The following is a 23185-nucleotide window of genomic DNA, read 5'->3' as shown; positions in this document are numbered from 1 at the left end:
TTGCAGTCCAGCCTGGGTAACAGGAAGTGAAACTCCGTCCCAAAAAAAAAAAAAAAAGTTAGACTCCTAGAAAGAGAAAGTAGAATAGTGGCCAGGAAGTGGGAGAATTGAGGAGATGTTGATCAAAGAGTATAAAACTTCAGTTACATGGGAAGATTAAATTCAAGAGATCTACTGTACCACATGGTGACTATAGTTAATAACACTGCTTTATATAGTTAAAAATTGCTGAGAGAGCAGAATTTAAGTGTTCTCATCACAAAAATTGAGATGTGAGGTAATGCATATGAAAATTAGCTTGATTTAGCTGTTCCACAGTATATAAATATATCAAGACATCCTGTTGTACAACATAAATATTTTCTCACCTAGTAAGTGACTGAAACAAGACTCTAACACAGATCTGGTCCTCAACTGAATCCAAAGCTGGTATTCCCAACCGTCACGCTATGATAACTCTGAACTTTCTTCACACATAGCTTTTATTGCATATTCTAATCTTTGCTCAGGTAGGATCTCTATACTCCAGACTACAAATCTATTTTGTGTTGAATTATTTGCACTTGGCTCCTTAATCATTTCATAATTTAGAGTTGATTTTTTTCAGTTACTTTCTGCAATATCCCTTTTTATTTAATTGCTACAAAGATTAAAATTCTCCCACTACTGTTTCTGCTGCATTAGAAACTCCTACCCAGGTTCTTCTTTAATGGCTAAGATCTTCTGCCCTGAGAGAATTCAATTATTCTGAACTCTGAAACTTTCTGGGTACTCTCCTTCAGTGAATTATAAGGTTTTCTCCCCCTAAATTCATAGGGAATTTCTTTCTACCACCAGATTTTATGTATTTATTTTCCATTCTAACTTATTGCTGGAGTGACAATAATTGTTCAGGAATGTCCGTGTCGAGCTTTTCTTCATTAGTGGTTGGTACTTGGTTCTTTCTGGCTGATGGCACTAGCATGGGAAAAATTTCAGGCCAATCTGATTTCAGTGTAGACAGTGACAGGAAAACAACAGACACTGAACTTATTCTGTGATATTAAGGCTTTACAGGAACAGATTAAAAGCTGTAAAAACAACCTTTGCTGGGACATTAGTGAACCAATTAAAGAATCCGAATAAGGTCTGTGATTTAATATAGAAATTGCCATTCGTATCACAGTGTAGATGAATATAGAACTTGCTATCAATTTAAATAATAGTATTATATGAATGTTAATTTCCCGATTTTTATAAATATACTGTGGTTATGTAAGAGAATTTCTTTGTGTTTAGGAAATTCATACTGAAGAGTAGGGGTAAAAGGTACCACGTTTGCAACTTTGTCTCAGTACTTCAGGAAAAAAATATCCTCAGACATACACACCTATACACGTATAGGCAGAAAGAGAATGATACAGCAAATGTGACAAAATTTTAACATTTGGCAAATCTGGGAGAAGGTACATTTGTCATCTCCCTTATTCTAAATCAGCATTTAACGGGAGGTGTTCAACATTATCCGCACCTAATACCTCCTCCCAGAGGTTGTTACAGTAGGTCTGAGTTAGGATCTAGCAAAGATTAATTTGGGGCAGATACATTTTATCAAAGCTTTCTCAGGTGAATTCTGAGGACTATCCTCACCCACCCCAAGACTGAGAACTAATACTCTATTTCTTAGGACCAGTCGTGTCTCATTCAAGTCTGGGACTGCACCAGTGATGATGTTTTGCCATTCGTATCACAGTGTAGATGAATATAGAACTTGCTGTCAACCCAAACCCATATGACTAGTCACAGTGGAAAGAGCAGACTTGGGAGTCACATCTCATTTCTGACCTCAGCTCTGCCACTTCCTTAATTCACCTCAGCCTCACAGGTTACCACAAGGATTAGAGAAGAAAACATTTGTAAACCATTAGCCCATAGTTAAGTGCTCGCGAATATTAGTTCACTCGCCCCAAGTTACTCTCCTTCTTTCTGGAGAGGCAGATACGGACAAAAAAAAAAAAAAAAAAAAACCGATTGGGCGCGGAGGCTCACTCCTGTAATCCCAGCACTTTGGGAGGCCGAGGCGGGTGGATCAAGAGGTCAAGAGATCGGGACCATCCTGGTCAACATGGTGAAACCCCGGCTCTCCTAAAAATGGAAAACATTAGCTGGGCACGGTGGCGCGTGCCTGTAATCCCAGCTACTCAGGAGGCTGAGGCAGGAGAATTGCCTGAACCCAAGAGGCGGAGGTTGCGGTGAGCCGAGATCGCGCCATTGCACTCCAGCCTGGGTAACAAGAGTGAAACTCCGTCTCAAAAAAAAAAAAAAATACAAAAATTAGCCGGGCACAGTGGCTCAGGGAGGCCGAGGCGGGTGGATCACAAGGTCAAGAGATCGAGACCATCCCGGTCAACATGGTGAAACCCTGTCTGTACTAAAAATACAAAAATTAGCTGGGCACGGTGGCGCGTGCCTGTAGTCCCAGCTACTCAGGAGGCTGAGGCAGGAGAATTGCCTGAACCCAGGAGGCGGAGGTTGCGGTGAGCCGAGATTGCGCCGTTGCACTCCAGCCTGGGTAACAAGAGCGAAACTCCGTCTCAAAAAACAAAAACAAAAAACAAACAAACAAAAAAACACAACAACTATGCTTCTCAAAAAGGGGTAAAAGCAGAGAGAAAGCCATTTAGTTACACTGCGCTGATTAGAAGGGGAAAAGTGTATATTGAGAACCCCCAATGGACTATATGTAAACAGCATTTGTAAACATCAATTTTGCAAATTTTAAGTCTGCAGAGAGGGAGTGTCCTGGACAGTAATGATATTCAGCAACCAGCAATTTTTAGTTAACAGTTTAATTTTTTTTATATCAACTGAGAGACTTATTAAAAACAATCAATATGACATAAATCATTACTTTTAATACATAGTAAAATAAATCAAAATAAAAACAACTGCTTAAGGACAAATTTTGATTCAAAATAACCATACCCTACATAATAAAGAAGGAAACATGATATTAATTTCTGAGAACAATTAACATTGCAACCCCATAATACTTACCAACATGTGAAGGCCAAACAGTTATATGAGGATGGGAATGATACCAGCCCACAACTCTCATGGGGCGACCTGTCAGTTCAGCCAACCTGTGAGTGTGTCAAGGTACTTTGAAAATGTGGGAACAAAATCTCTCATGCTATTAAGGGCTCAGAAAGCACCCTGAAGTTTACATAAACTTACTGCAATTTAATGGCCACGGAAGGATGAAAGAAGGTTCATGCTGAGTTTCCCATAATGCCCATTTAAAGCCAAAAAAAAGTTAAAATAGAATCCATGGTTATCCTGTAAAATGTGGATTAGTTTTTCTGAAAATTACTCATATTAAAACATAATAATCCTTTTTATGCAAGAAAGTCTGAGAAACAACATTTCTAGGATATATTTTCAAGTTTTTAAATGCCAAGAGAAACTACTTAACTTCTTTTAGCCCGTTTTTGCAGCTGCGGACTGAGGCAGGGGACTAATGTTTCAGAGCAGTGAAGAGTAAATGCAATCATCCACACACACAAGGTGTTTGGCATAGTGCCCGGCGCCTAGTAAGTGCTTAACAAATAGTAATTGCAGCTGAAGTTTGCAGGGCAGAGGTCCCAAGAGGAGAGCTGCACAGAGATATCCTGCATATCCGCACTTGAGTATCCAGCAGGTAACTGATGAGGAAGCTACTGGAGGGCAGGGAAAGGATCCCTCAAGCAAATAAAAGGTAACTCTGCCCGGCACTCAAGCAAGATGGGCATCGGCGTCATATTCACTTAAGATGCACCGGCCAGGGCATTCTGCATCATACAGAAGCAAATGCCCCATTTTTGATCATTTGGGGTTATATTTAACATGAAATGTTGCATTCAGTTCCCAACATTGCATTTTTTGAGAGGAAGTCACACATGAGAATCTCTCAAGAGGACAGAGACCAAGATAGCAAAAGGCCTAGAAATTAAATGGTCCTAGGAAAACTGGAAGGAGGGGCAGGGAGGAATGGAGAGAAGACTAGAGAGGAAGATGGAGGGGACGCCACACAGAGCTCATTGTCACAGTGTTTGACCCTGAGATCTTTTGGCATTTAGGGGCAAGAATGTCAGAAATTTCTAATTGTTTTTTTTTTTTTTGAGACGGAGTTTTGCTCTTGTTACCCAGGCTGGAGTGCAATGGCGCGATCTCGGCTCCCCGCAACCTCCACCTCCTGGGTTCAGGCAATTCTCCTGCCTCAGCCTCCTGAGTAGCTGGGATTACAGGCACGCGCCACCGTGCCCAGCTAATTTTTTGTATTTTTAGTAGAGACGGGGTTTCACCATGTTGACCAGGATGGTCTCGATCTCTTGACCTCGTGATCCACCCACCTCGGCCCCCTAAAGTGCTGGGATTACAGGCGTGAGCCACCGCGCCCGGCCTCTAATTCTTACAATAAAAGCCACTCAAAAGGAGAAATAGAGAGAAATTCTAATAACCAAACCACTGGATCTAAGGGAAGGAAATTTATGAAACCACGTAAAGCAGGGTGACTGTAGCGAGCAGACCAACGTGGCCCAGCAACCGCAGAGCACATAAAAGCTTCTATTGACCAATAAGGATATCTCTGCCTCTGTTGAAGCCGCAGACAGCTGCTCTGGAGAAATTTCAACTCGGTCCTTCCTCTTATCAGAACGTCTTAAGATGATGACAGAATGAATGTGAACAATTCTGACTGCGTCAATCTAAAGGAAAATCCACAAAAATGGTTACTTACGGCTCTCTCCAATAAAACAGCCCCATTGAACTTTTGCATTGCATTTGATCACAAAATCAGATGAAATATTCCATTTTAGAAAGCCGACGCTTTTCGCATGAATACTGAAATGTTTCAAATAAAAGACACCCAACCTCAATATATACATTTCAGACACAAAAATATAAAATACATATGCTAATATATAGATTAAGGAAGGACTCAGAATCATCAACTAGTAATTATTTGAGTTACAACTATGTACAAAACACTGTGTCATACAAAGGGTTCAAAGTGCTGAAACTCCACTAAGATAATACAGTAAGTCAATGCCATAGCAGCTGATATGGCTGGGCTGTGTGTCCCCACCCAAATTTCATCTCACACTGTAAACCCCACGTACCAGGGGAGGGACTTGGTGAGAAGTGATTGGATTGTAGGGTGGGATTTCCCGCATGCTGTTCTCATCATAACGTGAGAGTGAGTTCTCAGGAGATCTGAGGGTTTAAAAGTGTGGAACTTCCCCACTCGCTGTCTCTCTCTCCTACCACAGTGTAAGATGTGCCTTGCTTCTCCCTTCACCTTCCACCATGATTATAAGTTTCCTGAAGCCTCCCCAGTCACACGGAACTGTGAGTCAATTATACCTCTTTTCTTTATAAATTACCCAGTCTCAGGGAGGTGTTATTTTGTTTGTTTGTTTTTTGAGACAGGGTCTCACTCTGTTCCCCAGGCTGGAATGCAGTGGTGTGATCTTGGCTCCAACCTCCACCTCCTGGTTTCAAGTGATTCTTCCACCTCAGCCTTCCCAGCAGCTGGGATTACAGGCACACGCCACCACGCCTGGCTTTCTGTATTTTTTGGTAGCCATATGGGCTAGGATGGTCTCGAACTCCTGACCTCAGGCCCGCCTCACCTCCCAAAGTGCTGAGATTACAGGCATAAACCAGCACGCCTGGCCTCAGGGAGTTCTTTATAGCAGTGTGGTAACAGATTAATACAGGAGCTCAGGGGAAAGAACTCACTTTTATGAGCAAAATAATCTTCCACATAAGCGGAATATGAATCTAAAAAGAAAAAAATCTACATAGAAAAGGCAGACGAATGTATCTATTCCTTGGCAGATGGCAAATCTGAGACCTCAAATGCCAAGCCGTGATTTGCAGGATGAACTCGAAGGAAAAAAATTATTTCAGATAAACTGTACGTGAAGTAACAATGAAGTACTGGGCTAAGCAGATGGCAGAGACGGAAGAAACAGATTTGAGACCCATTAAAAAGAATGACTCTACAAGATTTGGTAGCTTATGGACCATGGGTGACGGTGGATACAGTTTCAAAGTTGAAACTAGGTAGAAGATGCGAGGCAGATCGAAGTTTAGAAAGGGTCAGGAAGGAAAGAAGACGAGCCTGTTTTCAGATGAGATAATCTGGGATGAGAGATAGACAATATGGCAATTTTTAGCAGGCAAGTGGGATTACAGCTTAGACTCAAACAGAATCAAGGCAGGAATCAATAAAGCTTTTATGAGTGGACAAATTAAGTGTGGAGAAAGGGAGCAGAGGTCTCGGCCTGAATCAACAGGAGTGGCCACATTTAGGATGGGGAAGAAAAAGAAGGGCCAGGGAGGAAGACAAAGAAGGCAAAACCAGAACAATGAAATGGTACGAGACTGTCAGCGGCAAGAGTGGGCTTAGTATTATCAGGGCCGGGCGCGGTGGCTCACGCCTGTAATCCCAGCACTTTGGGAGGCCGAGGCAGGTGGATCACAAGGTCAAGAGATCGAGACCATCAGGGTCAACATGGTGAAACCCCGTCTCTACTAAAAATACAAAAAATTAGCTGGGCACGGTGGCGCGTGCCTGTAATCCCAGCTACTCGGGAGGCTGAGGCAGGAGAATTGCCTGAACCCAGGAGGCAGAGGTTGCGGTGAGCCGAGATCGTGCCATTGCACTCCAGCCTGGGTAACAAGAGTGAAACTCCATCTCAAAAACAAACAAACAAACAAACAAACAAAAAAACAATAATAATCCTTCAGATACTTAGGTTAAATAAAATGCACCCTTCAAATTAATTTCATTTATTCATTTTTATTGTGATTACTAAAAAAATTAAAATTATGTATATGGATTACATTCATGGCTCACATTATATACATTTTTTGTGATTTATTTTTGTTTTGTTTTTTAACTAAATACTCCAATTAAAAAGATTATCACACTGGATTTTTTTAAAGTATTTACCGCTAATAAGAGACACATTTTAAATTCTAGTACACAGAAAGGGTAAAAATAAAAGGATAAAAAATGCACTATGCAACACTAAAGAGGCAGCTGAACTAATAAAGCTTAAAATCTAATTTAGACAGTACAAACTGACATAAAACTCAAGACAAGGGCATGAAATCCTTTTTTTTTTTTAAAAAAAAAAAAAGAAAAAGGAAGAAAGAAAGAGAGAAATTAAAAAAAATGAAGAAGAGGAAGAAAAAGGAAGAGAAAGAGGGAGAGAGAACGGGAATATTGCTTTATTGCCCAGGCTAGAATGCAGTCTAGTAATGGGAATTGAAAACCTCTTTTATGCCAATAATTGTGCTTAACAATGGAGATAGGAAGGAATAAGGGAAGAAAATAACAAACAAGCAGCCAACCAATATTTCATTTAAACCTATGAACTGCTATGCAATTATTGAGGAGTGATTTACTTCCAATTATGTAGTCACTTATGGAATAGGTGTGAGGTGGTAATGTATGTTTTATGTATTTGAAGTGGAGAGTTCTATAAATGTTTATTAAGTTTACTTGTTCCGGGTCTGGGTTCAAGTCCTGGATGTGCTTGTTAATTTTCTATCTCGTTGATCAGTCTAATATTGACAATGTGATGTTACAGTCTCCCACTATTATTGTGTGGGAGGCCAAGTCTCTTTATAAGTCATTAAGAACTTGTCTTATGTATCTGGGTGCTCCTGTATTAGGTACGTGTATATATAGTATCATTAGCTCTTCTTGTTGCATTGATCCTTTTACCATTATGTAATGTCCTTCTTTGCCTCCTTTGATCTTTGTTCCTTTAAGGTCTATTTTATCAGAGGTGAGAATGGCAACTCCTGCTTTTTATTTATTTATTTATGTTGGCTCTCCGTTTGGTTGGTAAATCTTCCTCCGTCCCACTGAGTCTTTGTGTACCGTTGCATGTGAGATGGGTCTGGATACAGCGTACCGATGGGTTTTGGCTTTTTATCCAGTTAATAATATATATGAGTTTAATACTGCCATTTGATGCTAGCTGGATATATTTTTGGAAAGGCTGATACTGGTTGTTCATTTATATGTGTAGTGCTTCTTTCAGAAGCTTCTGCAAAGCAGGCCTGGTGATGGTAAAATCTCTAAGTACTTGCTTGTTTGCAAAGATTTTATTTTTCCTTCACTTTTGAAGCTCAGTTTGGCTGGATATGAAATTCTGGGTTGAAAGTTCTTTTCTTTAAGGATGTTGAATATTGGCCCCCACTCTTTTCTGGCTTGTAGGGTTTCTGCTGAGAGATCTGCTGTAAGTCTGATAGGTTTCCCTTTGTGGGTAACCCGACCTTTCTCTCTAGCTGCTCTTAGTATTTTCTCCTTCATTTCAACCCTAATGAATCTGACGATTATGTGCCTTGGGGTTGGTCTTCTTGAGGAATATCTTTGTGGTGTTCTCTGTATTACCTGGAGTTGAATACTGTCCTGCCTTATTAGGTTGGGAAAGTTTTCCTGAATAATCTCCTGAAGAGTATTTTCCCACTTGGATTCATTCTCTTCGTCACATTCAGGTACACCTATCAAATGTAGATTAGGTCTTTTCATATAGTGCCGTATTTCTTGGAGACTTTGCTCATTCTTTTTTATCCTTTTTTCTCTAGGGCATGAAATCTTAAAAATAAAATTACATCACTAAGATTTGGAATGTGTCTTAGTAACTGATGCCCTGGGTGAATTGTGCCTTTCTCTCTTTCTTGCTTTAGTCAGGAATTTCAGTGCCTAAGAGAAATGAGTAATATTTCATGCATAGACAGAGGAAGAAGAGGAGTCTATAAAGGAAAGGGGGAAACAGGAATAAAGGCAATACAGCAAAACCAAGAAAAAGTCATGAGAATTCAGAGACTCAAGGAGAAAGATTAAGAAAATCACCAGGAAATAACCCACTCAGTGCATTTGACCGGGGAAAGTGAAAGAGTAGTAACTGTAGCCTATTCTTTTAAGAAATCTGGCTATTAAAGGAATGATGTAAGAGTAGTGACTACAGGAAGATACAGGATTAAGAAGTAGCTTTTCTTTCTGAAAATGAGAGTAATTTAAGCATATTTTTATCCTAAGAGAAAAGAATCAGGTGACAGGGAAAAGACCCAGAAAAGAAACAGAACATCTGATAAACAAGGTCTCTGAAAAAGCTGCAGCTTTGGACAGGAAGATAACTTATTTCTCTGATATGGGAAGAGATGCAAAGTGATTAAGGTGGAAACGTTTGTAAATAGTAGTAATAAGTAGATGAAGCTGTGGGAGAAGGGGATGTGGTTCATTTTTATTGCATTTTACAAAAGCATCGGTCTTTGACAGATTGGGGAAAAAATTAACTGGTCCTATGCCATGATTAGGTAAGAAGGATTACACTAGACCATCAAGGCGAGAGCATGCCAGAAAAGGTGGTGTAGGAGTGCAGAAAGGAAGAAAGTCAAGGTAGACCAAGAACTATGATGCTGGCCGGGCGCGGTGGCTCAAGCCTGTAATCCCAGCACTTTGGGAGGCCAAGGCGGGTGGATCACGAGGTCAAGAGATCGAGACCATCCTGGTCAACATGGCGAAACCCCGTCTCTACTAAAAATACAAAAAATTAGCTGGGCATGGTGGCGCGTGCCTGTAATCCCAGGTACTCGGGAGGCTGAGGCAGGAGAACTGCCTGAACCCGGGAGGCGGAGGTTGCAGTGAGCCGAGATCGTGCCATTGCACTCCAGCCTGGGTAACAAGAGCGAAACTCCGTCTCAAAAAAAAAAAAAAAAAAAAAAAGAACTATGATGCTATGGTTAATCTGCCTGTTTAAGAAGAGAGGGTTGTATGAGTAGATGTTGGATTGGGATAAAGAGGTAATAGTGATGTGAACCACATGCCAAAGTCTCAAGGAAAGTGGAGAAGGGCCAGAAAACAGGCAGTGACACCAAGGAGAGCAGCAAGAGGCTGGTGTTGACGGTGATAAGTAATCTTGATCCAGTAGAAACAATTTGCTACAAAGAACAGAAAATTAGGTCCCATTCCCAGTGAGGACACTCTTCATCTGATTTTACTAGAAAGAGTATCTCACCCCGCCAGAAACCAGATACTCTGCCTGAGCTCAGTGGATTACAGAAATCTTTCCCCAACTGCAAGTTTCCACCATGCAAAATTCTAGCACACATACCTTTTCAGCCACTGTGCGCATTTCAGTTCCAGTATATGCAAATTTGGAGTCACTCCTATTGGGAACAAATTAGAAAAAAAAAAAAAAAGTGGGGCTTGGAACATAAAAAGAGAATTAAAGCCAAATAACAATTGTTTTTGCAATGAAATCTTAGCAGAGACCAAAAAAGAGGAGGGAAACTCAAGTGAGGCTAGACCTGCACTTTCTGTTATATCTGTTAGATCTGGGACACGCGCACAAATGGCTGAGTGTCTAAAGTTATCATGGACAAAGCTAAATTCCTGGAATCCTGGGTATTAAGGAGGTGGGCTTGAAAAGTACACTAGGGCCGGGCGCCATGGCTCACGCCTGTAATCCCAGCACTTTGGGAGGCTGAGGCGGGTGGATCACGAGGTCAAGAGATCGAGACCATCCTGGTCAACGTGGTGAAACCCCGTCTCTACTAATACAAAAAAAAAATTAGCTGGGCACGGTGGCGCGTGCCTGTAGTCCCAGCTACTCGGGAGGCTGAGGCGGGAGAATTGCCTGAACCCAGGAGGCGGAGGTTGCGGTGAGCCGAGATCGCGCCATTGCACGGCAGCCTGGGTAACGAGAGCGAAACTCTGACTCAAAAAAAAAAAAAAAAAAAAAAAAAAATATTCCAATCGTTTTCTTCCTCTCAAATTTTCAGTCACCCTTTTCTTATTTCAAAAAAAAAAAAAAGGAAAGAAAGAAAAGTACAGTATGGTATGATTGGAAGTTTAAATTAAAATGTTACCCAAAGGTTTCACCACCTCAAGCATTGCCGCTACTGGGGATCTCTGAGATAACTGTGAGGCTCACCAGGAGGAAAGGCAATGCCACCCTGTCGATTTACATGAAGGAATGGATCAATGGGGAAACGCGTCTATATGTTCTGTGTCACAAAGAAAATTATATTGAGCAAGGCCAGGCGTGGTGGCTCACGCCCGTAATCCCAGAACTTTGGGAGGTCGAGGCAGTCAGACTGCTTGAGCCCAGGAGTTCAAGATAAGCCTGCCCAACATGGTGAAATACTGTCTGTACAAAAAAATACAGAAAGGAAAACAAAGAGCTGAGTGTGGTGATGGGCACCTGTAATCCCAGCTATTCAAGAGGCTGAGGAATGAGAATCACTTGAACCTGGGAGGTGGAGGTTGCAGTGAGCCGCGATCACACTGCTGCACTCCAGCCTGGGTGACGGAGTTAGACCACGTCTAATCCCCAAAACTCCACCATTATGATGATACTTATTAAGATGTTTATCTCACATCTAAACTGAATAGGAGGTAAGGCAGAAAGCAAAGTTCAGGGTTGGGGTGGAACTCAAACGGTATCATTAAGGGAGCCCCGGAGTCGTAATAATTCATTTAAGACACGATCCGGGCCGGGCGCGGTGGCTCAAGCCTGTAATCCCAGCACTTTGGGAGGCCGAGGCGGGTGGATCACGAGGTCGAGAGATCGAGACCATCCCGGTCAACATTGTGAAACCCCGTCTCTATTAATACAAAAAAATTAGCTGGGCACGGTGGCGCGTGCCTGTAATCCCAGCTACTCAGGAGGCTGAGGCAGGAGAATTGCCTGAACCCAGGAGGCGGAGGTTGCGGTGAGCCGAGATCGCGCCATTGCACGGCAGCCTGGGTAACAAGAGAGAGACTCCGTCTCAAAAAAAAAAAAAAAAAAAAAAAAAAAAAAGACACGATCCGGACACAGTCTTGCCAAAGTCGCCGTAATTTTGAGTTAACAATGACTAAGAGGTTATAGGATATGAGTAAACAAATATATTCTTACCTTGTATCATCGTTCAACTAGGGTGGGAAAAAGGAGAAGACATTATTGATTACATTATGCTTGAGGTCCATGGATGCAGATTATATGACAATTCGGTCATGTGTTCACGGACACAGCATGAACGACTGGAGAATGACTTTAAACTGTAAACAGCTAAACTGTATTTCCTCATCCTCTTTTTGGCCCCTCTGCAGCGCAATGCAGCGGAAACTTTTGCTTCCTTCAAGCCCCGCACCTTCTAGTTAGGGTCCTCGATACCCTCTCAAATGCTTTGGTTCATCTCTTTGCTCCCTAGACGGAAGAGTCGAGGCGAGGCAAGGGGTTCTAACCGTGGTCACCTGCCGCGTCGCAATACCCGGACGTCCCCATTATACTCCAGAGTCTTTGTGACCTGCCTTGCAGTTTTGGTCAAACCGCGCTTTCCATACAATTAGGAATTAGAGAACCCCCTCTTAGAGCTGTCCTGAGATGACATTTAATGCTAAAATCCAAATAAATTAACGCTTTCTATACAATTAGGAATTAGAGAACCCCTTTTAGAGCTGTCCTGAGATGACATTTAATGCTAAAATCCAAATAAATTAACGCTTTCTATACAATTAGGAATTAGAGAACCCCCTTTTAGAGCTGTCCTGAGATGACATTTAATGCTAAAATCCAAATAAATTAACGCTTTCTATACAATTAGGAATTTAAAAACCCCTTTTAGAGCTGTCCTGAGATGACATTTAATGCTAAAATCCAAATAAATTAACGCTTTCTATACAATTAGGAATTAGAGAACCCCTTTTAGAGCTGTCCTGAGATGACATTTAATGCTAAAATCCAAATAAATTACGCTTTCTATACAATTAGGAATTAACCCCTTTTAGAGCTGTCCTGAGATGACATTTAATGCTAAAATCCAAATAAATTACGCTTTCTATACAATTAGGAATTAGAGAACCCCTTTTAGAGCTGTCCTGAGATGACATTTAATGCTAAAATCCAAATAAATTAACGCTTTCTATACAATTAGGAATTAGAGAACCCCTTTTAGAGCTGTCCTGAGATGACATTTAATGCTAAAATCCAAATAAATTACGCTTTCTATACAATTAGGAATTAACCCCTTTTAGAGCTGTCCTGAGATGACATTTAATGCTAAAATCCAAATAAATTACGCTTTCTATACAATTAGGAATTAACCCCTTTTAGAGCTGTCCTGAGATGACATTTAATGCTAAAATCCAAATAAATTACGCTTTCTATACAATTAGGAATTAAAAAACCCCTTTTAGAGCTGTCCTGAGATGACATTTAATGCTAAAATCCAAATAAATAAATTACGCTTTCTATACAATTAGGAATTAAAAAACCCCTTTTAGAGCTGTCCTGAGATGACATTTAATGCTAAAATCCAAATAAATTAACGCTTTCTATACAATTAGGAATTAAAAAACCCCTTTTTGAGCTGTCCTGAGATGACATTTAATGCTAAAATCGAAATAAATTACGCTTTCTATACAATTAGGAATTAACCCCTTTTAGAGCTGTCCTGAGATGACACTTAACGCTAAAATCCAAATAAATAACCCAGCAAGAACAAAAATTTAAAATTCCAGTAATTTAAACTTTGTGGATATTTGTTCACCAAAATTAATCAACATTTCTAAAATATTTCAATACAAAATTATAAAATAAAAAGTGCATTAAAAGCAGAACCTTTCTCTGGAACAATTACAATTATTCTGAATATGCCAACTACAGCCAGGTTCACGCACAACAGACCTTCAAGGAAGGACACCTCGGGATTGGTAAGAAGTCCAGTATCACAGAGTAAGTGAAATAACGCGAAAAGCGCAGATGTAAAGAGAAGCCCCCAGGATACAGGAGGAAAGGCAGGGCTCCCGGGGCCTGTGCAGAGCGCTGGGGGCTCGCAGGAGGCTAAACACGTGTCAGGCGGCCGGAAGAAACGGGGATCCCCGCGATCAAGCCATGTAGAGGGCGTCGAGGGATGCAAGTCGAGGATGCCTGTGGCCTCCACAGCCCTGGGAGCCGTCGGCACCCACCCCGGGGACACAGACACTGGGACTGCTCAGCAGGGTTCCAGCCAGGGTGACAGAGCCACTCACCTCCCCTATGCACAGCCCCATCACCTCCTCCTTCTCTGTGCTCAGAGCGTGGTTGAGACAGACGAGGAAAGCGTCAGACTCGAGATGAACCGCCTGCACCGCCTGCACCACCTGCACCGCCATCTTGGCCCGACCCTTCTCACGTCCGCCTCGGGCCCACTCAGTTCTGACCAACCGGCTGCTGCGGCGCAGCCTCCCCGGCGCTCCGCCCAGGCCTGGCCTTCGGCGCGGCGCGCGGGTTCCGTGGGGGCGGGGCTGAGGGAGCGGGCGGGGCTGAGGGGGCGGGTCTGAGGGGGCGAGGAGAGGGCAGCGGGCGCGAGGCTGGCGCGCGGGGGCGGGACTCGGGGCGCGGGGGCGGGGCGCCCCCCCCAGCGGCACCTGGGGAACGCCCGCGAGGGTTGGGGCCGGCCTGGCCTTCGGCGCGCGCGGGTTCCGTGGGGGCGGGGCTTAGGGAGCGGGCGGGGCCGAGGGAGCCGGCGGGGCCGAGGGAGCCGGCGGGGCTGAGGCGGCGGGCGGGGCTTAGGGAGCGGGCGGGGCTGAGGGGGCGGGGCTGAGGGGGCGAGGAGGGGGCAGCGGGCGCGAGCCTGGCGCGCGGGGGCGGGCCTCGGGGCGCGGGGGCGGGCCCCCCCCAGCGGCACCTGGGAGACGCCCGCGAGGCTTGGGGCAGGCGTGGCCGTCGGGGCGGAGGGCGGTGGCCGGCCGCGGTCCGGGCGTCAGGCCGGGCGGCGGGGGTGGCAGGGAGGCGGCGCTCTGGGGCCGCAGGCGGGCGTACTCTGAGCGGCGCCCGGGCGCCTGGGCAGGCGCCTCGCGAGTACCGGCGCCCATTTTGCCCGCCCGCTGAGGAGACCCGTGCGCGGCCTACACGCCGTGGGGACGGCCCTTTACGACGACATCTCCGCGAACGCCGGCCTCTTGAGCCAGGGGGACGCTCTTTTGAAAGTCAGTTCCCCAGACAGTTAAGGTTTTATTTTATTTTGTTTTATTTCCAAGTCACAGCCCCCGAACCTCCTACAACTCTTCCCTGGACCACTTCCGGTTGCCGGCCCGTGCCTCTAACTTCGGTTCGAGTGACCTCGGCCCGGGATGCCCCTCGGCTCACCCCGGGCTCACGTCGCGCCTTCCTGGCTTGAGTGGCCCAGGGTGGGAGACCTGCAAGTTTTAGCCTAGCTGTTCTCAAGGCGGATTAATTAGCCCAAGAAACGTTATATTCATGTGAGTAACCTTTTGCAGAAACAGTGTTATACTGTATCTGAAAAAGTAATCACTCTTAAGCTTGGCGGCTGCTACTTTCTACCAAGGCTTTTTAGGTAGCTGTTGGTTGGATACAGGGAAGGGGAATTGGAGGACTTCAGTGTGTATTCAAGTTCGGATGTATCCCTTTAGGGATCCAGAATGCAAGTTTCCTCGGGTCTCCTTGTCTCCATGTCAGACAGTAAAAATACTCTATGTAACAGTAATTTTATCTCGAGGTATGTCAAACGTGCGAAGGATAAAAGGACAGATCTTCCAACTCACAAGTCTAGGAATCACACGTGGATTTTGGAAGCGACTCTAAATCAAAGCACAATATATGCCGTGCCGCCTCCACAGCCCGTCCGTGTTCGCTCCTTTGATTTGGGTTTCTCTACTTTGCGTAGTTTTGTAATAGGGCCCCCATCCAGTGCAACTATCTGTTACGTTTTTAATCTAACGATTTGTAATAGGGCCCCAAAGCACTGCAACTACCTGTTACGTTTTTAACGTAAAGATTCGTAATAGGGCCCCCATCCACTGCAACTATCTGTTAACGTTTTTAACCTAAAGATTTGTAATAGGGCCCCCATCCAGTGCAACTGTTACATTTTTACCTAAAGATTTGTAATAGGGTCCCCATCCACTGCAACTATCTGTTAACGTTTTTAATCTAACGATTTGTAATAGGACCCCAAAGCACTGCAACTACCTGTTAACGTTTTTAACGTAAAGATTTGTAATAGGGCCCCCATCCAGTGCAACTATCTGTTAACGTTTTTAACGTAAAGATTTGTAATAGGGCCCCCATCCAGTGCAACTATCTGTTAACGTTTTTAACCTAAAGATTTGTAATAGGGCTCCCATCCACTGCAACTATCTGTAAACGTTTTTAACCTAAAGATTTGTAATAGGGCCCACATCCAGTGCAACTATCTGTTAACGTTTTTAACCTAACGATTTGTAATAGGGCCCCCATCCACTGCAACTATCTGTTACGTTTTTAACCTAAAGATTTGTAATAGGGCCCCCATCCAGTGCAACTATCTGTTAACGTTTTTAACCTAAAGATTTGTAATAGGGCCCCCATCCACTGCAACTATCTGTTACGTTTTTAACCTAAAGATTTGTGATAGGGCCCCCATCCAGTGCAACTATCTGTTAACGTTTTTAACCTAAAGATTTGTAATAGGGCCCCCATCCACTGCACCTATCTGTTACGTTTTTAACCTAAAGATTTGTGATAGGGCCCCCATCCACTGCAACTATCTGTTACGTTTTTAACGTAAAGATTTGTAATAGGGCCCCCATCCAGTGCAACTATCTGTTACGTTTTTAACGTAAACATTTGTAATCGGGCCCCCATGCACTGCAACTATCTGTTACGTTTTTAACGTAAACATTTGTAATAGGGCCCCCATCCAGTGCAACTATCTGTTACGTTTTTAACGTAAACATTTGTAATAGGGCCCCCATCCAGTGCAACTATCTGTTATGTTTTTAACGTAAAGATTTGTAATAGGACCCCAATGCACTGCAACTATCTGTTACGTTTTTAACGTAAACATTTGTAATAGGGCCCCCATCCAGTGCAACTATCTGTTACGTTTTTAACGTAAACATTTGTAATAGGGCCCCCATCCAGTGCAACTATCTGTTATGTTTTTAACGTAAAGATTTGTAATAGGACCCCAATGCACTGCAACTATCTGTTACGTTTTTAACGTAAACATTTGTAATAGGGCCCCCATCCAGTGCAACTATCTGTTATGTTTTTAACGTAAAGATTTGTAATAGGACCCCAATGCACTGCAACTATCTGTTACGTTTTTAACGTAAACATTTGTAATAGGGCCCCCATCCAGTGCAACTATCTGTTACGTTTTTAACGTAAACATTTGTAATAGGGCCCCCATCCAGTGCAACTATCTGTTATGTTTTTAACGTAAACATTTGTAATAGGACCCCAATGCACTGCAACTGTTACGTTTTTAACGTAAACATTTGTAATAGGGCCCCCATCCAGTGCAACTATCTGTTACGTTTTTAACGTAAAGATTTGTAATAGGACCCCAATGCACTGCAACTATCTGTTACGTTTTTAACGTAAACATTTGTAATAGGGCCCCCATCCAGTGCAACTATCTGTTACGGTTTTAACGTAAACATTTGTAATAGGGCCCCAATGCACTGCAACTATCTGTAAACGTTTTTAACCTAAAGATTTGTAATAGGGCTCCCATCCAGTGCAACTATCTGTTACGTTTTTAACGTAAAGATTTGTAATAGGACCCCAATGCACTGCAACTATCTGTTACGTTTTTAACGTAAACATTTGTAATAGGGCCCCCATCCAGTGCAACTATCTGTTACGTTTTTAACGTAAACATTTGTAATAGGGCCCCCATTCAGTGCAACTATCTGTTACGTTTTTAACGTAAAGATTTGTAATAGGGCCCCCATCCAGTGCAACTATCTGTTACGTTTTTAACGTAAACATTTGTAATAGGGCCCCCATCCAGTGCAACTATCTCTTAACGTTTTTAACGTAAAGATTTGTGATAGGGCCCCCATCCACTGCAACTATCTGTTAACGTTTTTAACCTAAAGATTTGTAATAGGGCTCCCATCCACTGCAACTATCTGTTACGTTTTTAACGTAAAGATTTGTAATAGGGCTCCCATCCACTGCAACTATCTGTTACGTTTTTAACGTAAAGATTTGTAATAGGGCCCCCATCCACTGCAACTATCTGTTAACGTTTTTAACGTAAAGATTTGTAATAGGGCCCCCATCCACTGCAACTATCTCTTAACGTTTTTAACGTAAAGATTTGTAATAGGGCCCCCATCCAGTGCAGCTGTCTGTTACGTTTTTAACGTAAAGATTTGTAATAGGGCCCCCATCCAGTGCAACTATCTGTTACGTTTTTAATCTAAAGATTTGTAATAGGGCCCCTATCCAGTGCAACTATCTGTTACGTTTTTAACGTAAAGATTTGTAATAGGGCCCCAATCCATTTACCTAAAGATTTGTAATAGGGCCCCAATGCACTGCAACTACCTGTTACGTTTTTAACGTAAACATTTGTAATAGGGCCCCCATCCAGTGCAACTATCTGTTACGTTTTTAAGCTAAAGATTTGTAAGGATCACACGGCACATATTTCTATGATTCATTTGATCATGATGAAGGCTGGAAAATTTTCATGTGCAATGACATTGGACCCATCTAAATTTTCTCTCGTTTCCATTTTATACCACATATGATCATTTTCAGTGACTGTTTGTGGCTAGGATGCCCCATCCTGATGAAGCAGAAACGGCTGTTCTTCTCATTGTTATATTAATTATTCGGTGACGGCATGTCCTTTACACACCGTCAGGAAGAAAAATACCTAATGTTGAACAATTATGGCAAGCTTATTATAAGCTAGTTACTAAGCATTTATATGCCTGGTACATGTAATCTGCCCCAGTTAGAATCAAGCTCAACAATTTCCGCACTGTGTGACCTTGAGCAACTTACCCAACTTCTCTGTGCCTTACTTTTCCTCACCTTTAAGTGGGGATGATGATAATACAGCCTACCTCATAGTGCGCTATGAAGACTGTGAAAATTAAATGAGTCGATATATGTAAATATATAGGAAATGCTAAAGACTATCGTGATAAAGATGTTCTTTAATTCTCATTTTACACCTCAGGAAACTGAGGTAGAGATCATTAACTTATCCAAGGCTACAAACCTAGTTAAGTAGCAGACTCAGGATTCATACACAGGCCTGGGCCTGTGTTCTTGGTAAATTTCACTCATTGTAATTGGACAAGTTTATTAATTGACTTCTAATAAAATAACTGTATTCAACTGATCAATGTTCAAAAACTGTTAATCAGCCTGGCAATTGAAGCAAACAATACTTTTTAAAAAAAAAACACAAAAGAATTTATTCTGTAAAGGAAAAATGATAGTTTTACTTTTAGATTACTACCTGAGGAAGCCCTTCTATCTTATCTGTCATCCATTTAGAACCTAATTTACGAAATGCCTTACTAAGAAATTGTCTGTCTTGGCCAGAGTGCTCTCTGGCCCTGAAATCAAGGTGACCCTCACGGGACAATCTCTTCTAGTGGATGATAAAGTTATGCAGTTACCTAAACATTTTTGAAATTCATTTGTATTTGCAGCTGGCAGTATTCTTTGAGTTGAGTTGCACAACTACCTAACTCTACGTTGAGGTTTTAAGAGATGATTCGTCTTAGTTCCAGAAGTCCTGAATTTTGTAAACAAGTATCATGTGCGATAAACTGTTCTCTAGTCAGATAAATTTGGGAAATGTTAACATAGTTTCTTTACCGCATACCTTGCCTGTAATGTACTTTATGACTCTCCAAGATTCCCAAACTTATTTGACCAAGGAAAATGTTGAGAGCAAGTTTTCTGAGAATCACATTATGAAACCTGTGATTTCTATAGGCTTTGAGCAGAATCCCTCCCCCTCAGCCTTTGCTTTTTTGTGCTGAGGATGTTGTTAGTTTGTGCTCATACGGTGGCTTCTCTGTCTCTTGATCACTGCAGTTGCCTTTCTCTGGGCCTGCATGCCCTCGGAACGGTAGCACACACAAATCCAGGATACTGTGCTGAGGGGTTGTTTCCAGGTTCATCCTGCTGATGCCCAGCATGTTGACCTTTGGGTCACAGCAGCACATCACACCGCCTTTCTTCTGAGAGTATTCTGTAGTGACTCCATAGACCTCTTCGTAGTGACTCAGTAACTCGGACCATCACGTCCAGTCTCTCTGCCCCATGTTCCACTGGCGTGATTTCCTTTTAATGTCAGTATGACCGAGACAATTTTGTTTTTCCATTCAAAACATATTTAAATGTCAACATTTTGTTTGTTGCTAGGACTTATCTATGAAATGGAGATGGTTCTGAAACCCTTCACACATGGTTTCCACCTTTTAAAGACAATTATTGGCCACGCTTCAATCTTTTGTGCTTGAAATCCAAGCTTTTGTATTATTTTATTTTGACATTCGTATTGATCAGCTGTTTATTTGTATTTCTCTTTTCCAAACCTTTGGGAAGAAGGAGAGGCGAAACCACTGTATCTGCTCAATGGGAAAAAGGGGGGCTTTGGCAAAAAATTATGTATAAATCATCAATTACATATAGCTAGAGACTTACGCCTAGAGAATCAGTCTCTACCCACCTATACATAGGCAATCATGACGACCACTGTGGCCTTCCTTTGTTTCCCTTCCCTGCCCACCATCTATATATATATATGTATACACCTGTTCACAAAAACATTTCTTGACCAGTATATGAGCTTGGGGTGCCTAGAACTGTATCATTCGTGCTACTGAGCAATATACAATACTGTGCTTTAGGGAAGACAGGACTTGTGAAGTAAGCAAAGCAGATGTGTAAGGTGATTTTGTTTAAATATAAATGTTACAGTAGTCATAAGAGGCAAGGATTTTCTAAAGTTTCATAGAGGAGGCAGGCAGCCTGGACTCTGCTATAACAGCACTAAGATAGGCAGAGAGGCCCAGGGAGGTATGTAGCAACTGAACGAGAGGAAGAAATCCAAGATAAGTCATAGGTTTTGAGTCTGCAGGATCAGGAGACGTGGCATTGCCACTCAGAGAAATCAGGGTTCGCTTGAGGAGAAAGTTTAGACGGGTTTGAAATGAGAGAGTTCATATGCACGAAGACTAACATAGGAGCTTACACCGGGCTCAGAGTCAGATGTACTCAGGGTTTAATGGGTGAAGCATCTGGTTGCTCTTGACAGTCTCGTCTTGAGGACTCTGACAACCACTCTCCCACGATGCATTTCCTTTCCCACCTAATGGCCACCTGATGGGAACAGGAGGTCTTTGTTTTGTGGGGCAGCTACCCCCAGTTTTACGCTCTGGCCAAAGGTGGAAATAATGCGCCATAATGCTAAAAGGTTCACTCATGCAAAATGCACCGCAAGTTATTGTGAGGTCCTGAAATGAGATCTGGGGCTTCGGCAGAGGATCGTTACATTTTGCCCTACCACTCATGCTGTGGGAGATACGACTCCTTTACACCTCTCAGATGTGCTTCTGGTCTTCTGGCTTAGGAGATCAAAATTTAAACTGAGTCCTCCGGAACAGTGGGCTCCTGTAACATCCTGCAAAATTATTAAAAGGAAACAAGGACCTAGCTCCACATCACCGTGATCCCCAAATCCTCTTGCAGCTCAGAAATTCCAGGAAGGTCCCTTAGTTTTCATAGCAAGAAAATCCCCTTCTAGAAATGACCCTCACTGTATAGAAACTTTCTTAGTAAACTGGCAAATAGATCCTTTGCCCTTAAAACAAACACTTTCTATATCGACTCTGAAAGCCATGCATATATGTCCTTCAGAATCTTTACCTTTTAAAATGGAAACTGCTTGGAAGTGGCTTTTACCTGGGGAATGTGGCATGCATGTGTCTGTTATTCTGCCTCCCTGCCAAAATGAGTGTCTCCTTAGGCACGCTCTTTGCATATCCTGTTGCTGACTATCCTTTGCCAGACACCGCTTGCGAATGCAGTATGTCTGAGACCACTGCCCAGCTAGTCCTACGTGTCCACAGAACTCCTCACCCGGCCAAATTCGTGAGCGCTTTGCAGTCAGCAGCACTACCTGAGGCCCTGCCTGATGTCACTTTAGTTGTCTTGCAGAAAGCTTCCGATGTCCTTGGTTCTCTGTAGGTTGTGCGAATAGACATATATATGAGGTTTGGTTCTGGTTGGTGGTTGCTAGTACCAGATCACCTTGCTTACTGGTGAGTTCATGCAAACCCAAAAAGTCACACCTGTGTCCTGTGCGCGGGTGCTGCAGGCTTAGGTGGAGAAAAGCAGGGCTAGAATTGGAACCCAAAGCCCAGAATGGCAGGAGAGGATGTGGGGGCTCCACCCGATCACCTCTGGGTTCACCAAGAGGGTGTCTACCGCGACGAACACCAGCGGACGTGGGTGGCCGTCGTGGAAGAGGTAACTGTTTACATTTTGTTTCTTTCTTTGATTTTGCTTTCAAGTGACTTGGTTTTATATTCCAGTCTCAATATTCTGCAGTCTTTGGTTTTATTTTTGGTCATTCCTTTCCATCAGGAGACGAGTTTCCTAAGGGCACGAGTCCAGCAAATTCAGGTGCCCTTAGGTGACGCCGCTAGGCCAAGTCACCTTCTGACCTCCCAGCTACCTCTCATGTGGCAACTCTACCCGGAGGAGCGCTACATGGATAACAAGTCCCGCTTGTGGCAGATACAGCATCATCTAATGGTACACATGTTGCTCACTTATTTTCCATTGTGTGGCGACTCTCGCGACAGAGTACTCTATAAACGTTTCTTGTTCTGACAGGTCAGGGGAGTGCAGGAGCTGTTGCTTACGCTTTTGCCCGACGACTAACCTGGTATGTATTTCTGTTTCTCTTCCGTCCTCTCCCTCTTGCTTTCGACTCTATTCAGTTGTGGTGATTTTAACGATTTTTTTTTCCAGGTGCCGGGATCCTACGAAGATATGCTCCTCTGTTCTGTTCAGTATATGGCAATCACTTCATCCAGTACTGCAGTGCACCCACCCTTGGGCCTGGGGGGAGGGAGTGGGTCGAAAAACTGCTCAAGAACACAGGAGCTTAGGAAGGGTCATGAAGAATCCTGCAAGTGAAACTGCAGAGAGAGGGTTACACAGGCAGAAAGCGAAGTCCACAAAAGCACTTAGTCAGGATCCGTAACTTGAAATTGACTCCTTCGGAAATTGCCGTAGAACCCTTAACGGACATCGTCGGCTGGACCTGGGATCTGATGAATCCCACAGAAGTCAGCACCTTCTACAGAACAGATGCCCTGATCACCAAGGACTTGGTACTG

At 43.2% G+C, this 23185-nt stretch overlaps 3 protein-coding genes across 8 annotated transcripts in view; 2 read left to right on the top strand and 1 right to left on the bottom strand.

Moving 5' to 3' along the window:
• BRCC3 (BRCA1/BRCA2-containing complex subunit 3) overlaps positions 1-14212 on the bottom strand; it is a 65997-nt gene extending 51785 nt beyond the window's left edge. For 2 of the 3 annotated variants that reach the window (XM_064371563.1, XM_064371562.1), the window contains exons 1-5: positions 14060-14212; positions 11946-11962; positions 10158-10212; positions 4605-4724; positions 3037-3124 (exon numbers count right to left, since the gene is read on the bottom strand). In XM_064371563.1, coding sequence (XP_064227633.1) covers positions 3037-3124; positions 4605-4724; positions 10158-10212; positions 11946-11962; positions 14060-14182 — 403 coding nt within the window. In that variant the 5' untranslated portion in view covers positions 14183-14212. The remainder of the gene's footprint in view (positions 1-3036; positions 3125-4604; positions 4725-10157; positions 10213-11945; positions 11963-14059) is intronic. The other variant, XM_064371564.1, reaches the window with a different exon arrangement.
• The window catches only part of CMC4 (C-X9-C motif containing 4), a 93423-nt gene that overhangs the window by 65848 nt on the left and 4390 nt on the right, over positions 1-23185 (top strand). Inside the window, exon 1 of one of the 4 annotated variants that reach the window (XM_012467075.3) lies at positions 14873-14998. The exons of 1 other annotated variant lie outside the window; for it this stretch is intronic. The gene's annotated coding sequence lies outside the window, so the exon portion shown is untranslated. Of the gene's footprint in view, positions 1-14872; positions 14999-15182; positions 15272-22740; positions 23180-23185 lie in introns of those variants that run through there. 2 more of the 4 variants (XM_012467072.3, XM_012467073.3) reach the window with 2 other exon arrangements.
• MTCP1 (mature T cell proliferation 1) lies at positions 15183-22905 on the top strand. Its single transcript, XM_012467078.3, has 5 exons — positions 15183-15271; positions 22156-22307; positions 22425-22595; positions 22677-22728; positions 22815-22905. The coding sequence occupies exons 2-4, from the start codon at positions 22203-22205 to the stop codon at positions 22722-22724; spliced, it is 324 nt and encodes a 107-aa protein (XP_012322501.1). The 5' UTR covers positions 15183-15271; positions 22156-22202; the 3' UTR covers positions 22725-22728; positions 22815-22905.

This window comes from Aotus nancymaae, unplaced genomic scaffold (assembly GCF_030222135.1).
Source record: "Aotus nancymaae isolate 86718 unplaced genomic scaffold, 86718_ANA_hifiasm-v0.15.2.pri h1tg000138l, whole genome shotgun sequence".
In the NCBI taxonomy this organism is placed as follows: Eukaryota; Metazoa; Chordata; class Mammalia; order Primates; family Aotidae; genus Aotus; species Aotus nancymaae.
This window is presented reverse-complemented; position numbering and strand designations above follow the sequence as displayed.